At 36.1% G+C, this 22,859-nt stretch overlaps 1 protein-coding gene across 3 annotated transcripts; it reads right to left on the minus strand.

Annotated features, from left to right (window-relative positions):
• Nucleotides 1-625: 625 nt before the first annotated feature.
• LOC141586351 (MADS-box transcription factor 23-like) lies at nucleotides 626-20,932 on the minus strand. 3 transcript variants are annotated; one of them, XR_012519511.1, is made up of 11 exons: nucleotides 20,705-20,923; nucleotides 20,369-20,560; nucleotides 14,030-14,108; nucleotides 12,731-12,792; nucleotides 12,169-12,268; nucleotides 12,054-12,095; nucleotides 11,880-11,963; nucleotides 11,636-11,787; nucleotides 11,473-11,534; nucleotides 10,346-10,472; nucleotides 626-958 (listed from the first exon to the last, which is right to left on the minus strand). XR_012519511.1 is itself a non-coding variant. In XM_074407545.1 (10 exons), the coding sequence occupies exons 2-9, from the start codon at nucleotides 20,548-20,550 to the stop codon at nucleotides 11,519-11,521; spliced, it is 717 nt and encodes a 238-aa protein (XP_074263646.1). In that variant the 5' UTR covers nucleotides 20,551-20,560; nucleotides 20,705-20,932; the 3' UTR covers nucleotides 10,176-10,472; nucleotides 11,473-11,518. The 3 variants fall into 3 exon arrangements, 2 of the variants coding, with proteins under 2 accessions (XP_074263646.1, XP_074263647.1); XM_074407545.1 differs by lacking the exon at nucleotides 626-958 and having other exon boundaries at nucleotides 10,176-10,472; nucleotides 20,705-20,932; XM_074407546.1 differs by lacking the exon at nucleotides 626-958 and having other exon boundaries at nucleotides 10,176-10,472; nucleotides 11,922-11,963.
• Between the last annotated feature and the right edge of the window lie 1,927 nt (nucleotides 20,933-22,859).

Raw genomic sequence — 22,859 nt, forward strand, 5'->3', positions numbered from 1 at the left:
CGATCCACCTCAACTTACGCATCTCCGCCACACTCATATTTTGTACGTGATAATGTTTCATGGCCTAACACTCGGAGTCGTAAAGTAGTGGAAATCTAATTGTTGTGCGATAGAATTTACGCTTTAGTGTATCGGGCACACCTTTATTGCATAAAAACTCTATGACACTTTTCCATTTCAACCACCCCGCTTTAATGTTGGAGCCACATCTCCATCTAACTCACCATCCTTCTAATAGATCCTAAATAACTATCTAAAGAAATCTTACTCTTAAACAACCTTTCCATCATAGATAATATACTCTCCACCTCTCTTGAACCGAATAGACACCTCAAATACTCGGTCTTACTCTTACTTAGCCTAAACCCATGAGTCTCCAAAGTATGCCTCCACAATTCCAACTTTTTAACCCCCTCTTTCGTCTCATCAATTAACTCAATATCATCCGCAAACATCATACACAATATACATAATGTCTTCCTGAATAGCCTTATAATTATAATTTTCTATTTTGTGTAGTGGAATACCCTTATTTGGTTGATAAAACTTGGTTGCCAATCGCATGCCTTTCATAACGTTTTTTTGTTTTCGCTATTAAATGGCAAGGAGTCTTACAATCGAGAAATTTGGTCATAAAGGCCTATTGCAAGGTGAAACTAATTAGTAATAAGACATTAGAATATTATGATACGTATATTAGAAATTTTGAAGAGCTTTTAATTAGAGACATTGATCGAGTCGTGAACGTGCTAAAATCGCTGCACCCTTACCATTTTTTGGTCGTTACTCGTATGATCATCGAATACACTAAGGAACACGAACACGCATATATCATCAATGGACCGTCTCTTTAAACAATTGGACAATTTGTGTAAACCATGGTACCCGAGACCCAACTATTGTTACAATTTGGAGCCCTTGCCCTTCTTCTCATCTTTTGAGTGAATCACTCATTCTCCTAGCATATGGAAAATTAGAAATATGTTAAAAGCTATAACATTAATATATTTATGTAAAGATGTACGAATTACAAAGGAAGTGACATTCTCATTTCTTGTAAGTGTATTTCGTAGAGCAAACACGGAGACACGGACTACCTACATGAAATAAATGAAACGGCCTCATGGACCGAAAATTAGGTAAACCATAGCCGACTCACATGAGATTAAGTCATTAAACCAATAATGATAACAACGATATTCCGGTGTCCAGATATTGACCACTCAACCCCCTAGATGCCCTAGAGATACACCACGAAGTCATTATCTTAAGAATGGGTCAAATAAGGCCAAATTGACATTTATGTTAATTGTTTTCCCTTGCAACAAATATAAATACATCTATGGATGGTTTTAATATGAAATTATTGATTCGAAATTAAAATAACCTGTCCTGGAATTAACTCACTCGAATTGAACCCGACCCTGAACCAAGTAAACCTATGATTAAAATTAACTGTCTTGTTATTGACTCGATAAAACCGAAATCCGGTATGCCGGTCCGACTTAGACCCGACCCATGAGTGACCTAATTATAACTGTTATATGCAATTGTACTCCTACTAACCCCCTACCCACCACTTACTCCCTCTTACTTTCTATGTTCTTTCCTATTTCCCTTTTTGAGCTTAGTTGGCTATTCCTCCCTATTTTCGCATTTAGACATAAAATGATACATGGATGGACAAAAATGCCCCAAATTACTCCCACACTTTCCTAAGCCCCTTGTTCTCCTCATCAACATCTGCCACCATAGGAGTAACTATAGGAGTGGAGTAACTATAGGTGTAACTGAGCCCACTCCCTCCTCCATCCACATGCCTCACCCCACACTTGAAGATCACCGCCAAATTCCACTACCGTTCCCCAAACTACCATTCCTCTACCCCTCTCTTCAGAAACCAATCCACTTCTTCCCTTACGCCATCCTCCTCCGCCACACAACCATCGGCCGATCTCCCTCCTAGAAGAGCTGAAATCACCTTCCTCGTGAATCCCCTCTTCTCTTCATCCGAAATATCACTCCCCTAAACCTAGTCCACCTCTTCCAAAATTCACATCACCACCCTCAATCACTCTTCTCCCTAACTGGAAGAAATCCTAGATTTATAGTTTTGAGGTGGTGTTGGTGACAAGTAAACTAGAAATTCAAATTTAATCTAAGTGAGAACTTAAATAAAAGCAACAATAAAAAGGAAAAAAGTGGAGATTATACCAACTATGAAGAAATAAGAACAACGAAGAAGATGAAAATAAAGCTTGAATCGTGAATAAGGCCATGAAAATTTGAATTCTAAACCTATAATTCAGTCCCAATATGGGACTATGGCGTCTCGATGATGAATTGAGTAATTGAGTGAGCATAGAAGTTCATTAGGGCATATGATGAAAGGATGGGCTTACGGGGTTTAGAAGGTCACGGGATATATTTGGGTTGGTTGGTGGTTGGGTCGAGTTTCGGTGATTGTTGGCTAGGTTAGGCTAAGTGATGGTAGTGGTGTTTGGCTAAGAAAGATGGAGAGAAGATGATTGAATAATAGAAGGGTAATAAGTTAAATACCCATTTTTCTTATTTTTTAAACCCAATACAAAAGGGAAGAAGAGAGAATCTAGGAGGGAGTACTAGTTAGAAATTCATGTGCTAATTAGAAGAATGTCATCAAGCATGAAGAAAGTATAATATTGTAGTTTTGAAAGAAAAAATTAAGATACCTTAATCAATAGTATTAGATGTCGTCATAAGTCGTTGAGTAATGCTAAGGGAGGGAATATTGCCTCAAAATGGGGAAATGGCGGTTGCATTGGTCTTTAAAACGGTAGAAAAAGACTTCGCTTGGTTCATGGCCCTTGATTTAATACCATGCCTTCAAGCGCAGGGTAGCGAGAAATTATGTTAGAATGCCATAGAACAACTTTAATATGAGTTGCCAAAATCTCAAATGTTAACATAATTTATACTTGTTCTATTTCAATGAACTGCATACATTTTCTAAACCATCCGAGAAAGATTTTGAATAATGTGCATACTTTATCGGAACTTAGGAAATAATATGGAGATGGGATGAAGGTATAGAGAAGAGAGATGGAGATGAGCGTGGGAAGGAAAGAGGCTATATTATATTTTTTTAGTTGTATAATTAGTTAAGAACATGTCTAAGAGTATTAATTCTCATTTATCTCTACCTTAGTTTAGTTAAAAATATGTGTAGAAGTGGTAATTCTCATTTTACCTTTGTTATTTCTAACTTTATGAACTTCTTAAGAAATGAAAGAAATGTAAGGCTTTTTCTTGGATTGTAGCAAAAGTGAAGATCTCAAACATATGGCATGCTTAAGACAATAGTTCAATGTTTCGTTTGGAGTGAAGGTGAAGAATCTATTGCCATCTTCTACTCTATTACATTGCTCTTAGGTATTGCCATAATTTCATTTAGGCCTTATCATTGTTTTCCTTAAAGTCCTGTCATAGTTTCTCCAGAGTTTTCTTCTCTTTCTCCGACATGCTTTAACCCTTGTAAGAGATAAAGAACACTTTAGATGGGAACTATGTTGAAAAGGTGTTGGTTGAATTTTGGAAGATAGTTCTTTTTGCAACTACTTAGATTAAAAGGAATCATTGTATTATTGACGATATCAGTTTTAGGCACCAAGATTTCAAAAGGCTTTTGAAGTTCGCGAGTCCTTCCATTTCGATCATGTAGCCTTATGCTCTTCACAATAAAATAAAATAAAAGTTGAGTGCAGCTAATTGAATTGAATTAAATGGAGGGAATATATTATATATATGTAGGAGTTAATACGTTACTCTTAAATTCACGTTACCTTTATGATGTTTTTAGGTATGATTATGTATGAAATCAAATGTCTCCATTGTCTTTTTTTGTATATGAGCCTCACCACTTGGTGTACGTTAATCTAATATGAAACATTGAAAGGTAGAGAAGACAAACCAAGGGTACTATGTAACTGTGGAGAAACTATGACAAGCAGAGTAAGAGAAGTGTGCATGTGAGAAAAACCAATTTTGTCGTGGGACTATCAAGAACCGTTGGATTTGTACTATGTATGCAAAATGAGCCCAAACGTGAATGTAGGAACTAGGATTTAGGGCTTATTAGGATTAGATACCTAAATATATTATTATGATCTTTATTTCAGAAAAAAACAGTTCTACACTTTTCCCTTTCATCTACCTTCCTTAATCTCCCTTATGTTCCCCCTTTATCTCCTTGTCTTCGTCCCTTTCTGTTATGAATTAAGTGATAAGTGATAGGGAAAAGAGTTGATAAAAGAATGTAGTGAACCATTATGAAATTCCACTCTTTTAGGTTCAGGTTTCTTTCAAACGATGTGTTGTTCAACGAGGCGATAACAGATGACAATGCTATAGAGGGTGAAGACACATCCGTTATGGAGGTGCGAGGCATTTTTTTTGAATAATATTTGTACCAGATGCTCGTTTAAAGGAGGATTAAAAATGTACTCCCTCCACCTCTATTTGTTCCTCCCATTTGTCCGTCCTTAATAAAAATGAATAATAATCTACAATGGTAATGGACCCAATTAGTAGAAATCCTTTTTAACAATAATCGATTAGCTCAATAACAATTCGTCCCCACCGCCTTCATCAAACCTTGCTCCACCACCACAAAAACCATCACGAGCAGCAAGCAAATTGGAATTGGCGGTGTCGCACCTCCACCACACTTTAAGCACCATGTCGCTTAACCACCCAAACTAGTTGTCGGACCACACCGCCACCAAAACTCGTTATAGTCCAACCACTCACAACCAAACCCACCGTCAGCATTATTGCACCAACCACCACTTCGAAAGAGACGATGACCGCCTTTCGAGGCCCCTTAGGCGGTTTTAATAAAGAATAAAATAAAATGTCTATACTAGTAAATTTGGTTAAAACTTAAAAGGTCAAAGAAAAAAAGGGTCAAAGAAAAGAAAAAAGTTGTGGGGGGTAGGAAGGAGGTTGAAGAAGAAGATAAGACAGTGTAGAGAGAAAAGGCAACGAAGATTCACTTAGTCACGATGGAGTAGTGTCGGCGTCGGTTATGGTGGTCTACAGAGTTTTTGTTGTTAGAGGGGATGACGATGGATGGGGGTACAGGGTGTGTGGTTTATGAAGTAGGAGTTAATTAGGGTTAGTGGTAATTATGGCTTGGAAAATAAGTTGGTGTTTAAGTCCCTTAATTTTTCCATTTAAGGAAAGTTATCAAATGGGAGGAACAAAAAGATGTATCTAAAAAAGGAATATGGGAGAAACAAATACATAACTACCGAAAGAAGGTTATGGAAAAATGATGTAGTAAGGTTTGGGAAGACGTATTTGTAAAAGGCAATTGTTCTAGGTGTATTTAATATATAATCTTTTAGGGAGTAAGGTGGGAGGCAAAGAAATACTTTGATTCAAGGAGAAAATAAAGAAAGTTCCCAAATGGTACGGGCATAGATTTTTTAAGTCCTGATGAAAATATTTTGGAGGTCCATTGGTGTTTTATAGCTTAAAGTCATTACCTTTTTCACCCTAAGACTTTGACATCTAGGGAACATTTTACATGCAAGGCATGAGTTTGGAGCAAGGAATCATATGAGGGAGTTGTTAGAACATGATTCCTCACACCAAGCTTTTGTGTTTGGTTAAAATATTTGGAATATTTCTATATTTATTTTTGATAACTTTTGATCTATATTTCGTTGTTATGTAGTTTGCTTTGTAAAGCCGTTATGTTTACATTTTTAACTATATTTCGAAGTTAGACAATTTTTTCCTTCCAACAAATATGTAAATGCTTCTCAACTACCAAGTTATTTGTTCCATAATTTCTTACGCAATTTTCTAAAAAAGTTCATATTGAATAGGATATAGAAAATGTATATGAAATTTTCCCTAAAAAAAAAAGAAAAAAGAAAATATATATGAAGTAATAATTTTGGAACCCATACCTCATTGGTTTAGATATGGGTTGAAAATCATAATATTTTAATGGGTGGATGCATAACATTTAGGTATCTGCATATATGGTATCTAAAAAAGTCTTTTTTTTGTAGGTATCTATAATTTACATTTTTTGTCAAAAGGTACCACTAGGTAGCATGGACACTCCTTCTAAATAGTCGTCCCGTGTTAGACACCATGTCCGACGACACACGCTTAAACGTGTTATAGTTTAGACGAGGAATGGGATGTCGAAAGAGATTGATTAGAAGATGAGTTTGGGTGGGAAATGAGCATTAGTTATAGTTAAGGTTAAATTTTACTTTCAGTTATTTACATTTAATATCAAATACATTACAAAAATACAAGAATCCATTTTTGAAATAATGGTCAAAAATAAAATATTTGTCGTTTTGGGTCGGTTTTGAAAATATTTGTCAAAATGGTGTCCACGTAGGCACGAAATTTCTGGACCTAAAACACGCCACTACCAATGGTGTGTTTATAATGAGTATGGAAAGAAACTTCACTAAAAAATGGACTAAAACAAACACGCCATTGGGAATGGCGGGTTTCGGAGGGAAAACACGCCATTGGGTGGCGTCTTATGTAATTTTTTTTTTTTTTTTTTTTTTTTTTTTAAGTTCAGTCAGTTGAGGAAAAAAATTGTTGTAAAGACACGCCACTACTAATGGTGTGTTTCCTTCACAAAACACGCCATTAGTAGTGGCGTGTTTCAGGTCTAGAAATCCCGAGCCTACGTGGACACCATTTTGACAAATATTTTCAAAACCGACCCAAAACGACAAATATTTTATTTTTGACCATTATTTCAAAAATGGACTCAAAATACAATCATACGTTATTTATAACTATAAAATATACGTGTTCCGTGTCCTAAATTTCATGGGATGCCGTAACGCTTGTGCTTGTCGTGTCCGTGTTCGTTTTGGTGCTACCTAGCCACCAACTGACGTTTTTCGTAAAAAAAAAAAAAAAAAAAAGTAAGATCGAGTTTGTGTATTTAACCAAAAAAGTAAGTTACTGAGTTAGAGTATTTAACCCATAGCTATCTCGTATCCACCCTGCACAACATGACCACCTTAACTTTAACCACGTTATATCTGCTCTTTCCCTCCTCATACCTCATCCACGATGGCTCCTTTTTCCTTCCTTATACCAACCTCCATTTCCTTTTCCACCTGTTGGGGTTTTGGTACAAATAATATAAAATGCAAAGACTCACAATATTTTTGTTATGGACTTAACCACAACCCAACCTTGTATTATTATTCTTCAACCTTAACAATAATACAATCAATCCTCCAACACTTAGCAACTAGCTAAGATTTCAATCTATGCTTAACTCGGGATATTAAGCACACACTCTTTTATCTTCCAACATGACTAGTGACCCTTATTTATATCTAACATAAAATAACATCTCATCTTAATGCTACTAATTAAATTCATAACTTAAGGTACATCAATGTCATGTTGGGGTTACTTTCCCAACAAACCTCCCCTTAAGCCCAACATTACTTTGGACTACTTGTCAATCATCGAGCGGAGCGACCCAACTTTCAATTGGAAGCACCTCCCCTTCACTTGAGAGTATCTCCCCTTAAACTAACACCCATGCATCTTCAACACATCTTCCATCAAATGTGAATAAGTTAGTTTTACCTCTTCTACCATTGAGAATCACCTTGCTATTTTTAGTGACCTCTAAAACACCATTCTTAACATGAATGGTACAACCCTTAGAATCTAATCTACCTAATGAGATTAAATTTCTACTAATGTTTGGTATATATCTCACATCACCAAACCTTCTAACTTGGCCATCATGAAGTCTTACCTTCACCTCACCAATCCCTTCAATCTTTGCCTTTTCACCATTTGGCAAACTAACCATCTTTCCTTCACATTCTTCATAAGAAGAAAACCACTCTCTTCTTCCACATATGTGATAGGAAGTTCCCGAATCTAACACCCAACTCTCACTAGGTTCCTTTTCACCATGAACCATTAAGAGTTCACCATCATCAACTCTCGCCATACCGCAACCCCACTAGCACGAGTCTTTTTCAACTCTTTCAAATCTTCTTTTGCTTTAGGACATACAGTTTGTATATGGCCTAACTCATCGCAGTAGAAGCACTTGATATTAGGATTGTGCTTTTTCCAACCGCCTTTCTTCTTGCCACGATATTCACCCACAAAAGCTCCACCATCACTTGAAGAGCCACCACTTCCTTGCTTCATCAACTTTTCAGACTCAAGCAAAACTACAACGGTCTCATCTAAGGCCAATGTTGTCTTCCCCACAAGTAAACTAGTAATAACCGTGTTATACTTTTTGGGAAGAGAAGCCAACAACATTATTGCCTTATCTTCTTCTTTGAATGTCTCATCCAAACTCGCCAATTGGGTGATCAAGCCATTGAACTTATTTAGATGATCCCTCAAATCTCCGTCATCTACCATCTCGAGCTCGAAAAGATCTTTCTTCAAAAATAGTTTGTTAGTCAAGGACTTCGCATTATAAATGCTACATAACTTGGTCCACAACTCCTTAGGATTTGTCTCCTCTAACACACTATACTTGATTTCTGGTGCAAGGGCTAACCGGATAGTACTAACCGCGCGCAACTTCATGTCCTCCCATTTGAGAACTTGAACATCCTCGGGCCTTTTGTCTTCAAGAGTCGCATACAACCCGTGTTGTATGAGAACATCCTTTATCATGCTTTGCCATAACGAGAAATTGTTCTTGCCATTAAACAACTCCATCTCAAACTTTGTACCAAAACTTTTCTCCATCGAGCCGTAGCTCTGATACCACTTGTTGGGGTTTTTGGTACAAATAATATAAAATGCAAAGACTCACAATATTTTTGTTATGGACTTAACCACAACCCAACCTTGTATTATTATTCTTCAACCTTAACAATAATACAATCAATCCTCCAACACTTAGCAACTAGCTAAGATTTCAATCTATGCTTAACTCGGGATATTAAGCACACACTCTTTTATCTTCCAACATGACTAGTGACCCTTATTTATATCTAACATAAAATAACATCTCATCTTAATGCTACTAATTAAATTCATAACTTAAGGTACATCAATGTCATGTTGGGGTTACTTTCCCAACACCACCCAAGCCATCTTTTTCTCCCACACCCTAATCAACCACCCCTTACTTTTCCCATCTCACCCCATCCCCCTATCCGTCTTCGCTTGTGCATTATCTATCCTCTTTCTTACTTTTATTGTCTATTCTCTTTCTTACTTTTTTTTATCCCCTATGTTAGATCAACTTCGAGTTCAAATGTTGGCGAGAATGATGGTTAACGATAGTAGCCAATGAAGAGTCGTCCAAGGTGATGGTTAAGGAGGATTGGGTAAGTGAGGGGACGGTTAGGATGGAGTTCCAATAGAGACTACTTGGTTTGGGCGAATTTGTATTTGGTGGTGGATTTGTTGGTCGTTTAAGGGGTGGTTCGAATTTAGGTTGTTGTGGTGGTTGACTATAGTAAAGTTAAGGTGTTGAAACAAAGAAGGAATAAGGTCGCTTTGTGGTGCTTGTCCGAGTTTCAAGGGCGCGTAAGGGTATCATGGTGGATGAAGGGCGGAGGATTGCAAAGGGGGCCTTGGTTGTGGTCGTGGTGGATGACTTGGATGCTTATTTGGTGATGGACGAGGAGATGACAGAAGTTGAGGGGAGGGTTAGGATTTGGGTTGGAATTAAGAGGTTAATTACCATTTAAGGTCTTGTCAAAACAAAAATCATGTTTAATGTCAAGTCAAGATGGAATCTCGACTTTTTGTCGGAAAACATTAGTTGGTATGTTTCGACAAAAAAATGTAAATTATAGGCACCTTTGAACAAAAAAAGAAAAAACTTTAGGTACCATATTTGCACATGGCTGAAATGTTAGGTACCTTTTGATGATACATAATGTTTAAACTAACACAATGTATGTGTATAGCTCATTCCAAAACCATCGTACGTGAAATGGTTAAACGAAACACCCCTAAGAAATTGACCCATTTTGATATGTGTATTCTTTGTGCTCATAAATATCAATTTTACCTCTTTGCTAAATCAATGTATTTGTAATAGGAATATTCCCAACCTACGCCTAAGGTTTGAACTGTTTTTACTTTTATTGTGGCCCAAGAAAGTTCGATTTTACACACGTTTAGTCAACATGTAAAGGAATATAATATGGAGTAAATCATACTCCGTATGATTCAATTATTTTGACGATGTTTATTACTAGAAACCTTCATTATTTTTCTTTGGGATTTGAAATGTGCATTTCTTTCCCGACAATATAACAAAATTCTAGGTACATAGATCACTGCTACCCTAATATCATACCTCTTCTGTTTTGGTACATTTGTTATCTTATTTTTTTGCAAATTTCTTTACTAACTTCAGATCATATTGGCTCCTTTGTCTCCAAAATTGGTCAGCAGGTGGGAGTTGCATGTTGGGGATTTTTCACCTGCAAGTTTTACCCAGTGCAACATCTTTTAGTATAACAAGAAGTAGCTGACGTAGCAATGGCTTTTGTCAACCTTTTAACTGATTTGCCCACATATGTGGAGCATGACAGGTAAGTTTTACCGCCTTTTCTGAACAAAATTACAATTATTACCTGCCTTGTGGATAAACTTCTATAATCCGAATCTTTGACTGACTTAGAACTATGTTCAAGATTTTATATTTGGTTGGACTGACTACAAAGTCATTGTGCTCTGTTACATCATCCACATTCTCAACAAAATTAATACAACTATGCTTAGGAATGCCTTCATTTTACCTTACATATGAAAAGGAAGTATTATTTTTTCGTCAAATGATAAAACTCATAAACCGATTGCTGTTCACTTGTGCTTGCTTACCTCCTATAATAAACTATTCCATCTCTGTCTTACCAATGCTAATGCTCGAGTTTTTTTTAGAAAATCCATTAAATTGTTATTTCCTGAAGTTGTCCTCACAATGAAATCTGATTTACCAATGTAAAGTATGTTGCTCCATAGGAAGCCTTTTGAAATATTGCGTAAAACACTCTTTGTTGATAACCAGATATTAGTCTCACACTCTCACCTCTCAGAAACTTCACATGCTATTCCCCCAATCCTATATTATTTTCCTGTCTGTGGTACACTGAATGTTCTATATCGAGTCAGTAACTAATGGGGCCATATTTAGTTCATTTTGGTAGTTAAATGGGTAATTTTTGACCAAAGTACAATATGTTCAGCTTCACTTCAACATATCAGAAGTTGGAGAAATAACTCAAGAGCATGGGGCTTATGCCTCATCCTTTTCATTATTACAGTTCTTGGGGTTTTCATGATCTATTAGGTCTTGCCTGTCAACCTTCTTTAAAATTTCCATCATACACTAACAAACTCTGCTGTTTAATTGACAAACAATATTTTTCAGAAGGTTTGTGGTCTTGAACCCACAAAAAAATAGCAGGAGGACATAGTAACCTTGAAAGATTGACTTGGGTAGCACGCTTCTAGAAATTCATCTCTTCTAGTACAGTTGCAGTCTGCAGTGATAATAAACAAATTAAGTACAGGCAAAATTGGATCATATTTTGTTAAAAGTATTGGACAACTGTTATTGAATAGTTTATCACATGTGATATACCCCAATTCGATTGTTCCAGCTGATTCATTGTTTTGCTGCTGTGGTTGATTTAGCTGTAGATGGATATGTCCATTGGATTTCTCTCTAACACTTTTGCTATTGCTAAGCATAACATCTCTATGAGAACCACTTGTTTCACCAGTTTCATGAACCTGAAAAGAAACTCGTGACATTAAAGTTATTCATATCCAACACCTTTGGTACTTGCAGAAGATATCATGTACATTACTAAACTTGCAATTACCTTTTTACATAGAGCCATGTTTTCTTCGCGAATAAGATTTACCTTTTTGTACAGCTCTGCATTTTCATGGTGAATGAGCTTCCCCTGTAACACGTCTTTTACCTTTAAGTACTTAAATAGTAATTACCTCTGTTAATGTAACTGATAAATAAATATGGAAGAACTAAGTTTAACCTTTTGATTTAATTCATGTATCTCGTTAAAAAATAGTTGATCCTGCAAAAGAAAGGCTTGTGAGTCAACTTTTTGGACAATTTGCATATATTCTCTCTAACCTTGTTTTCAGTACCTTCTTTGTACGGACTGCTCTTAGGCTGATTTCTAGTTGAGTCTCAAGATTTTGAAGGTCTTTAACACTCAGACCAGAGAGCTCTTCTCCCATAATTTGTCTGCAGTGTGAAATAAATTGACTCTCCCTGTTATATTATGACAGTACTTGTTCGTTTTGTTAACTTATGAATTAAAGTGTTATACTGCATGAAACATAGTTAGTTGAACTAGTAGAAGACACCATTGGCAATGAAACCATTATTACTGTGATCTCTAGAGAATGTAAGTCGGAATTAACAGCAAGTGTTTCATAATGCACTGTATTCGTGAAATGATTCTTTATGCTCTTAACTACATATTATCTGAGATGCATTTTTCTGTCATAAATAGTTTCCTCATTTGTAAATTTTCACATGTATTCTGATAATCTTGGTGTTCTTGTATCTGAAATCCTTATGTGAGGATAATTTTGTTACAAAATCAACTTCAGCCCTCATGGTTATTCGGAGATTCAAATGTTTGGTTTCCTGCGTAGTTTAAGTCTAATGAAGAGGTTAATCATACATAGAGCAGAATCATACCGGTGGTGTTCTTGCTGGATGTGCAGCTGCTGTTTTAACATCGCAGCTTCATTTTGCCAAAACTGCTAGGCAGAGAAAAACATTAAGACTGAGTGAAACATCTCAATCTCATCAATATGATATGGCTAGTCACCCAAAAAAAATCAATGTGATATGGCTCAATTGTTTTTTTTTTTGTAAAGATTTGGGATGTGATTCTTGTATTTGTTTCTGGTGATTGGATTCATTGTACTTGATTTAGACACAAATAGGGGTGTCCTCGATTTGTCTAATGCGATCCGATCCGATTAGCTATTCACATTGGATTGAAAATTTGGTTCATGTGCGGAATTTTGGATGCAAATGTCTTTAAAGATTTGTTGTATCAGATTTGGAGTTGGATGCTGGGACTTGAATTCGAGGCCTTCAGGCCTTTTAAAGAATATTCAAAATATCAACTAGTCTCTCTTAAGACGGATATATCCGTCTTAAGGTTAAAACGGGTCAAATATCTTAAATAAGACAAAAGTGAAATGCATAGGGAATAACAAGATGTTTGTCCTATCTATACAAGTGGGTTATTATTTGACCTGTCTTAGCTCAAGACAGATACTTCCGCCATAAATGAGAATTCGTGTCAAAATATTAAGTTTTACATTTAATATAGTGATACAATTTCTTGGCGAAATATAAAATTCGTACGTTTGGATCGGATCTGGGGCATTATCCTTGATCCGCAAAAAATGTAGTTGTAGCCGTAGAACATACAAAACTGGAGTGATCTGAGCTAAAAAACACGAAGTCCAACAACGTTTGAATTTGATTTGGTGTTTGGAGTGCAATTTACTTGATTTTGGCCTATTTGTAAAATGCAAGATGGGAAGAAATGCTAGATGGAATCGGAGTTGAATAGAGGTTATTTTTTATGTGGATGATAGGTGTCACTACTATTATGTTATGGATGATTTTTCCAGAGTGCAAATTTGCTTTTTGGCATCAGTCATGTCACTGGTATTTTATATTTACAACTTAAAACAACGATGACAAAGGATGAGTCCCAAAATAACTTAACAACAATGACAAAGGATTAGTTGTTTAGTTCTCATGTTGTCTTATTGATAGCAATAACGCCGACAAATGGGGTTAGTACCAAAATAATTCCTGGTCCGCTGTTATTGGAGCTATTACTAGGAGGTACATAGTGAATTGAGCAAGTGAAAGATGGCAAGAAAAAAAGGCGTAGCTGTTTTCCTCAAGATAGATGATTATGAATTTACTACATTAGTGACATTGAAGTTGAGAATGAAAAACTGAACGTACCTTTATTTCACTATTTGGATTTACCAGCTGATTCTGCTCCTCTCTAACTTTGCTATGGCGGTCAATTACAGACTTCATGCTGGCAATGGATATACAATATGAATTCAGCAATTATCTGTAGGATTTTATGAAAAATGCTGGGTATGGTAATTTCAGAGGCATGTGAATACATAACTCAGAGAGTAACTAACCATCAGGTATGTCCTTTTCTCAGTAGCACACTGGGAAATGTAGTTAATTTGCAGCTATATATTTTAGCTTTTTGCACCTTTGCTTGCCCAGTTTTCATCCTATTTTTACTGTAGCTTTTATTGACTTTTGCTCTAAGTATTGCATGGTAAGTGTCTCTAGGATCATCCAAGAATTCAACTATGCCTCCTGGGCCGGTCTTATCACTTGCTTGAGTAAAAGTAGCAAAATTTCTATAAGTTCAATTTGTTTTGATTTCATGATATGGATTTATGTGAAAAATCAAATTTGCAAAAGTCTTATCATTAACAACATTTTAAAGGGGTATTCTTTTCAACTGAAAAATAATTCTCTTTTATACAAGAAACATTCTAAACTCAATAATTGTAAAAATTGGGAGCGTAGTGATGCCAGTTTTGTTTTCTTGTTTATTCCCTCTATCCCACCCTATATTGTCTCCTTTGACTAGAGACTGTATTTAAGAAATATTTCATTCCCCCATCTTGCAAAAGTACATTTATATAAGAGGGATAATATGAGAATTTCGCTTTTTTAGTTTACTGGATATATCAGGGAGCCAATTATTTTTGGATGGACCAAAAAGGAAATAGGGGGCAATATACATTGGATTGAGCCTCTTCTTGATATCGAAAGGATTAAATGTATATAATTTTACATAATAGTGGTGGAGAAGATGAGCCTTTTCTTGATGCTCGATAGTGTATCAAAATGCCGTATAAAATAATTTCTGAAAGTGATCTAGCAGTTATCCTAGATAGTGTGGAAAGGTTTACCTTCTATTTTACTAGACATAGAAAGGGGAAGTATTGTGGGATGGACTAAAATGTGTTGAAGGGAGTAATATACTCCCTCCATCTTTCTGCTTTCAACCCGTTTTACTACACGGTCTTCATTGCGATACTTTGAACATGTTTTTTATGCATTTAAAAGCTAATTTTTCGTTGGAAATATAATTTTTTGAAAGCCCTTAGAATGGTAAATATAAATATGTATCAATGCCAATTCATTATTGTTTTTAAGATATTTAAGGTCAAAATATAGGAATCTTGACAAAAAAGTCAAATGGGAAGAAAACAAAAAATGGTGGTAGTATATTCTTTCATGTAATAGAGGTGTAGAAGACGAGCCTCTCGTTGATGCGCAATAGTGCACTAGAATGCCCTAATGTTACTGAAAGTAATCAAGCAGCTGTGGTATCCGAGAAATACGAGAAATTTCACTATATCCTACTATTCTCTTTTGTATTGGCACTTCACAGTTCACACTCCACGTATTAGTTCAACTGTTGCACATACAAACCACTCCTACCTCAGCTGCGGACTAGCTTTCTTCTGCCTGTCACCGGTAATCATGATACTAGGTCAAGGCCGTAAAAGCAAAACATAACCGCCTTATAAAGGTTTTGAAGTTTACCCCGACAACATTTTAGGCAATATTGGCATCATTTAGCGACTAGGTTGTGATAAACCAATATTTAATACGTAGCTAGCAATTCTTATGGATTAGACTGAACTTTAGGATACACTGATACAGTCCACCTCACAATTGTAGGAATGGGTAAGCCATTTTTAATTCCTTTGTTGACTTTCCATTTGTGATTCTTCTTCAGGATTAGTCCCTTGGGATAATTTAAACTGGTATATGACTCTTTTCTGGGCTATGAATACCCTTCTTCCGCCATAAAATCATTTTCTTGGAGCTTCTGCCATTGCTACACATCATTGAAGTTGGCTAAATTAACTGTTGCACAATTATCAACACAAATGGAAAATGTATGATTTGCGCAGATGTAATGAGTGTACCTCTATGGGTGTGTGAAATGGTGCTTTGGAAACAATAGTTGGCCTCCCTTGGGCCAGTGAGTTGGTAATTATTTACCGAGGTCAGAGGGGAAGAAACTATTGCACGGTTGTAAAACGGGATAGTTATTTCCTTAAGTGTGCATCCTACTACATATACGACTGGAACACCATCTAAATAAGCATTCTGGAACCTATTAAGGAGGTATTGCAGAAGTTTGACGATGTTTTTACAGAACCTACTCTTCTTCTTCCACAGAGCAGCCATTACCACCAGATGTAGGCATTCCTCCTATTAATTTTGAGGCCTTAAAAGGTATCTAGTCATACAAAAATTTTGCCACTGAGCAGATCACAGGAGAAATGCTGGAAAGTGGGGTAGTGTAACATAGCCAAAATCCCTACTCTTCCTCCTCTGGTGCTAGTTCAATAGAAGGATGGTACTTGCAGATTGTGTGTAGATTAAAGAGAGTTTAATAAATATTCTGTGACGAAATTCCCCTACCAGGAATCGAAGAACTCTTGGATGAACTTCATGGTTCTAGGATTTTTTTGAAAATAGATTTAAGACCCGGTATTGGCAAATACGAGTGTGTGATGAAGATGTGCACATTACAACATTTTGTACACGAGGGCTATTATGAGTTTCTGGTGATGCCTTTTGGACTCACAAATGCCCCTGTGACTAGGCAAGAGTATGGATCGGGTATCCGATGCTAGTTCGGATCGGATATCCACTATTAAAAATCCTGAAGTTAGATATCCAATATCCAAACCAAATGTTTCGGATATCCAATGTTCGGGTATCCAAAATAATCGGATCGGATGCGGATATCCGATATCCGCATATCCATACTTTTGAATTTACTTTAAAATTAAGTTTGAAACACGATTATATTCATAGTTTTACATGATGATTTTCTTTAGTATTCTTACTCCAATGTTCTCGACATAAAATTTAAGTACCCCTTAGATATTTCTCTAATATTTTAAACATTAATTAAGTTGTTGTATCAAATAAATTTTTTTATTCTCGAAATTATACTAGAAAACTATAGTTTCGGATCGGATCGGATCGGATATCCAAATATTTTAATTCTAATATCCATATCCAAACCAAAACCAAAGATTTCGGATCAGATATCCAAACCAAACTTAACTTTCGGATTGGATATCCAAAAATTCGGATCGGATTCAGATCGGATATCGGATCAGTTTGGATAATTGGATTTTTTTGCTAAGCCCTACCTATGACATTCCAGAGTTCAACGCATTCCTTTTTTAGTGCCCACTTAAGTTCATCTTTTTTTTCCTTGATGTATATCTTAATATATATCCCCATTCTACAATCACATTTTACACATGAGTAGCTACTAACCCTTTTAAAGTGAAACAGTTTGACTTGGCCAATGGGATTATGAGCAAACCATTAATAAAATTGTTGAGGAAAAAATTCTCTTTTATGGAATGATAATGCCACAGCAGTATTCTGGGAATTACAAAGCTATGAGCAGTGCGCCCGTGCTAGCATTCCCTGACTAATGGATTTTATCGAGTGTGAATCACAAGAGGAATCTCGTCAAGCAATGTGATATTTGTTAGCGAAATAACCTGAAGACATTTGAGTAAATATTTCAATGGATTTTATTGAGAGTGAGTCACACATGGTTTACCATTTTGGTGGTGGTGGATGGGCTTAGTAAATTGCCCACTTTGTTACTAAGCCATCCTTTTGAAGAAAATGTTATGGTAGGGTCTACTTTGAACAAGTGTTCAGGCTACATGATATGCCCAAAACCATTATCAGTGATTCAGATCTGGGAGAAAATTTGGGAATGAATTATTTACATTCTACAAACAGATGGACAATCTGATGTGGTTAATAAATATGTAGACTTACCTTAGATGTATGATTGGTGATCAAATTAAGGAGTGGGTGAATTGGATACCATTGGCAGAATGGTGGTATAACATTTTCCATAATTCCTTGGGCACGACACCCTATGGTTCCATAGGCACTATGCATCATATGAAGTATTTTATGGTCAAATCCTTCACCTGCATATTCCATCTATATCAGGTGATACTTCCGTAGCTACTATGGACACGAGTTTTTACAATAAGGAGGAATGCATTAGAATGCTCAGGTTTCACTTAAAGAGAGCTCGAGATAGAGTAGACAGTCAAGCACTCAAGCAACCAGTATAGAACAGAGGTGCAATTCATTGTTGGTGATCTAGTTCATGTGAAGTTACAACCTTACCGACAATGTTAACGTCTTAAAATAAGCTATCTTCTAGGTATTTTGGTTCTTTTAAGGTCCTAGATAGGATAGGAGAAGTAGTGTATAAGCTGAAGCTCCCTGGCCATGCTAAGATTGAGAAGACATCGTGGACCCCCACCTTTAGCAGCTCTATATCATTAATGGGTGACAATTTGCAGTTGAAGGCCGAACCAGTTCCGTATTGGTGTGAGAAATGTTGAAGTGTATGGGCTAGTAAGGCTACTTGCTAGTTCGGCACCAAAGATGATGCCGCATGAAACAAACCATATGATGACTTCGTAAAATGGTTTCCTGAATTCCAGCTGAAGGAAAACTTGAGGACAAGCATTTTGGCCAAGGAGAACGGATTATAACCTGTGATGCTCGGACTCTTCACCTGACCCTAAGGATCCACTGGACATGATCCGGACACAGATCCGGACATGGATCCTTGACGGATCCTTCTATGAGAAATCGATGTGAGAGTGTTGTTTTTAACCTCTGTTTTGTACAACAGCCCTATATCAAGAGTGATCCTGACATGAATTTTAATGCTCTAATAATGTCTTCATTCATGTTAAACATGAAAAAATTATTTTTCCTTTCTTTTCTTTGACTTTTTTAACTAATAATCAATTTATTTTCAAAAAAATAAAACATTAGCCGAGTCCAAATTCAAATAAGGATCCTCGTATCCGAGTCCTTGTTTTTGAGATTTCAAGGATCGGACCCTCGGATCCGTGTCCGTGTCGGATCCTCGTATCCGAGTCCGAGCATCACAGATTATAACAACTTTGTCACCTTAGCTCTAAGACAATTAGAGTTTGCTAGAAGGAGTTAGTTACACTAGTTGTTGGTATAGGCTGTTATAGTATAAAGAAACAATTGGAGTAATTATTTTACTTCATTGAAATTTCTTCTTGATTCTTGGAATTCCTTTGAGTGATGTTTTTAGTCTCCGAGAATTATTACAGAAAATATCTACATCTGGTTTCATAGGTTGAATTTATGTCACAGAATTGACTATGCAGATATTATATCTTGTTAGATTGATGATGGAAATTGGGGTAAAAAGGTTATTTACATATGTTTTGATAGGTTTAGAGCAAGTGTCTTTTATGGAGGAGTTAGTAAGGGTGGCTAGATCAGGTGAAAGAGTTCATTTTTCTGATTTAAGTGCATTAAGGCTATCCACTTGGTCTTTCGTCTTTGCTATAGCCATAGACAGATGGACGCGGTCAGTAAAGACAATATACCACGTTTGGTGGTTGCTTAGGTTGTGTTATTTGATGTGACAAGGAAGGCATTGGATTTAAAGCTATAAGTTTTGAACGGGAGTTCAGAATCTCGATGTTTTTATGTTGTAGGTTGTGTATATGTAAGACGAGATAATCAGTGTACAAGTTGCTGGGTAGAGGCAGGGGAGATCACCTTAAAAGGTAAGAGTTTGTGCCCGATTATATCCATTTTAGTAACTGCGTTTACATGTGGAACGATAGGTATTATGTTGATTGATTAGCGTTCAGAGTACATTCTTATGAGAATTACTGCCAATCAAACTCTATAATGGTGGGGATCTCATTGTGATGACCTCTACTAGAGCATGCTATAAGATCTCATATTGCTTGTCAGAAAAGGTTGACAATTGTTATGCAACATGTTGATTCAGGAACTCTTTTCTAAATCTATGAGAACAAATTTCATTCATTTATCCCAGATTTGACTCATAATTTATACTCCTTACTACTAATCTGCAATGGCTCACCCGTCTTAAGAGTAGTTGATTGAGCAGTACTGATTAGCAAGGGATACTCTCATCTATCAGAAGTTCAAAATCAAGTGCTCTACTATCCCAACTTGTTGACATAGAAATCCAGAGGAATTCAGCATTAAGCTATTGAAATTAATGCAAAGAGTATTCTTTAGCTATACACAAGCTTTCAAATGAAGAACAATTATTGCATACTTTCGGTATACTAGCAGTGAAAGGGAACAACACCAGCATGGTACTATAGCAGTACAATATCGTAATATTAGAAAAGAGTTTGGATTGGGATTGTATCTGACCTTGAGCTTGCAAAGTCATAGAGCTTCCCTGTGCTAGAGAAGATGATAACTCCCACCTCTGCATCACAAAGGATAGCTAGCTCCTTGGATTTCTTCAACAACCCATTCCTTCTTTTCGAGAATGTTACTTGTCTGCTAGTTGTGTTATCGATTCTTCGGATAGCAATCTTTCCCCTCCCCATTATGGATCACCTAATAAAATTCCGAGTAATAAATTCACACATAAAACTTCGAGTAATGTCAATGAAATTACTATTTTGGGGACGGGGTTACAATTTAGATTAGCGGGTATATTATCAGGAAAGAAAGACCGATGTGATTCAAGATTAGGATCACCTGAGAAAAGTTGAGGGCAAGAAAACAAGATGCCTAGGTAAAGAAGGGAGACAAAAGAAGGAAGAATTTTTTGGCAATATTAGTTGAATTTTATACAAGTCTAAAAGTTGATGTCCATAAGTTGATTTTTGATTTCTAATCGTGAATATTGCTAAATGAGGGAAGTATTGATGTGTTTATATGCCAAAAAAAAAAGAGAAAAAGGTGAAGGCGTAGAACACTAATAATGGGGGTTTGTGCTCAATCAATTATAAGAATCAATTTCTTGCTCATTTCATTGGCTATTCCAAGTAAAAGGGTCGTCTAACTAGTAGATCACTGACATTTGGCAGTTCGTAGGTTGCTTTTTATAGTCATTCTGCATATGAAAGTATTTCTTTTAAATTTTTTAATGTGAGGACTTCATGACAAGCTTATCAACAAGCTATAGGAGTGCGGAGTGCGCTCTTTCTCGATCATTTGTTTACCTATTTTATTTTTGAGTGTCTCATTCATTTGTTTATCTTTGCATATTAGGAGTCATAATTATATGTCACATTTCCGTGTCTCATCTTATGTCTCACTAGTTCCCCATAGTAAGCATTAACAATTAAAGTAGTTCTGTGTCAGGAGATAAAGGTAGTGGGACAGAAGATGAGACACGAAAATGGGATAAAAGATCCAGATTGGTATATTAGGAATGTTTCTAGAGGGTAATTTGATCTTTTACATCCATTATTGTTCATTTGTCATTCAATAACCACCACTGCAAATGTCGTCCTCTTTTTTTGGTTTTTATGTCAATAGTAAAGGTAAACAAATGATCAGGATACAGAAAGTATATATTATGGTCTACTATACATTGTACACGCCCTCACCATAAGATATCTTCAACATTGTAGATGCTCTAAGTTATTACCCTTGGTAGTGTTTGCTATTTAAATTTGACCCTCCTGCTCGACTAAAGAAAGAGTCGGATTTGTATTGTGCGCCCTGCATTATAGCTTGAGTGGTCTAGTGTAGTAATAGAGTAAACTAGAAAAAAAAAAGTCGGGAATTTAGCCAAACGGTCAAATGTTTATCTAATATATAGCTTTATAGAACTTATCTTTTTTTTTTTTTTTTTTTGTGACATTCTTTTATTTTTGTATTTATCTTGTTACTTGTTATCTTCTCATGAACTCTGCTCCACTCGCAAATTCATGAACAAATGAAGAAATATATATTACTTAGGCCTTTTAGTTATGTTTTTATGTTTCCATTCGAAGTATGTGCAAGTTACTTTTTTTCCGCATGTGCAAATTGATTGGGATAAACGAAGTACAATTTGAGTTTATTAAGTGAAGAAGTTTGGGCAAGTATATATGGAGTAACACGCAGTAACGTTTTGATGGGCAGATATGTGAACGGAAAAAAAATATTGGAAGACGGGAGACCATATGGATCTTTTTAACTTTCATTAACAATCCAGGAGTTGGTTTAGTGGTATATCGTGAACTTCAGCGAAGTTATAGTACGAAGTAACTAGCAGGATTGGCTGCCTCCAACAAAATTAGGCATTTTTACTGAAGTTCTCCTATTCTTGTGCATTTTGCCCTTCAATTTGGCAGCTTACCATTTTTGCTGCCTCATGTCTGAATTTTTAACCTTGTCGCTCCCTGTTATGCAGGTCACAACTCACTCTACCTGCTACGTCTCAATTATTTGTTTATTTAGTTAAAATACATCATACAAAGAATGAAAGGGTAAAAAAATGATTGGGAGTAGCACGTTACCGTTTTCTTGGGAGATAGGATCCCTCTGAAGGTTGACTGGCATTGATAATGTTTCATGTGACTGGCATAGATAATGTTTCATGTGAGATTGATCTTGCTAATAAGAGTCATTTAAAACGTAGTTGCTCATTCATGTACAAGTTTTACTTATTCATGGACTTTTTTTCATTATTTTTCCATAACATGCCCTTTGCCTAATTCTCTCTCTCTCTAATCCTCTCTAGTTCTCTCAAATTCTCTCCCACACAAAATTAATCGAATCCCCCAAATTAATCAAATCCATCAAACTACACTATAGTAAATGTTACTTCTCGTATCGATCAAGTAATAATTTTAATTCTTAATTTTATTAATTATATTACATCAAATTAAGGAATTGGTTTACAATAATTAAATTAGGG

Source organism: Silene latifolia, chromosome 6, assembly GCF_048544455.1.
Source record: "Silene latifolia isolate original U9 population chromosome 6, ASM4854445v1, whole genome shotgun sequence".
Taxonomy (NCBI): Eukaryota; Viridiplantae; Streptophyta; class Magnoliopsida; order Caryophyllales; family Caryophyllaceae; genus Silene; species Silene latifolia.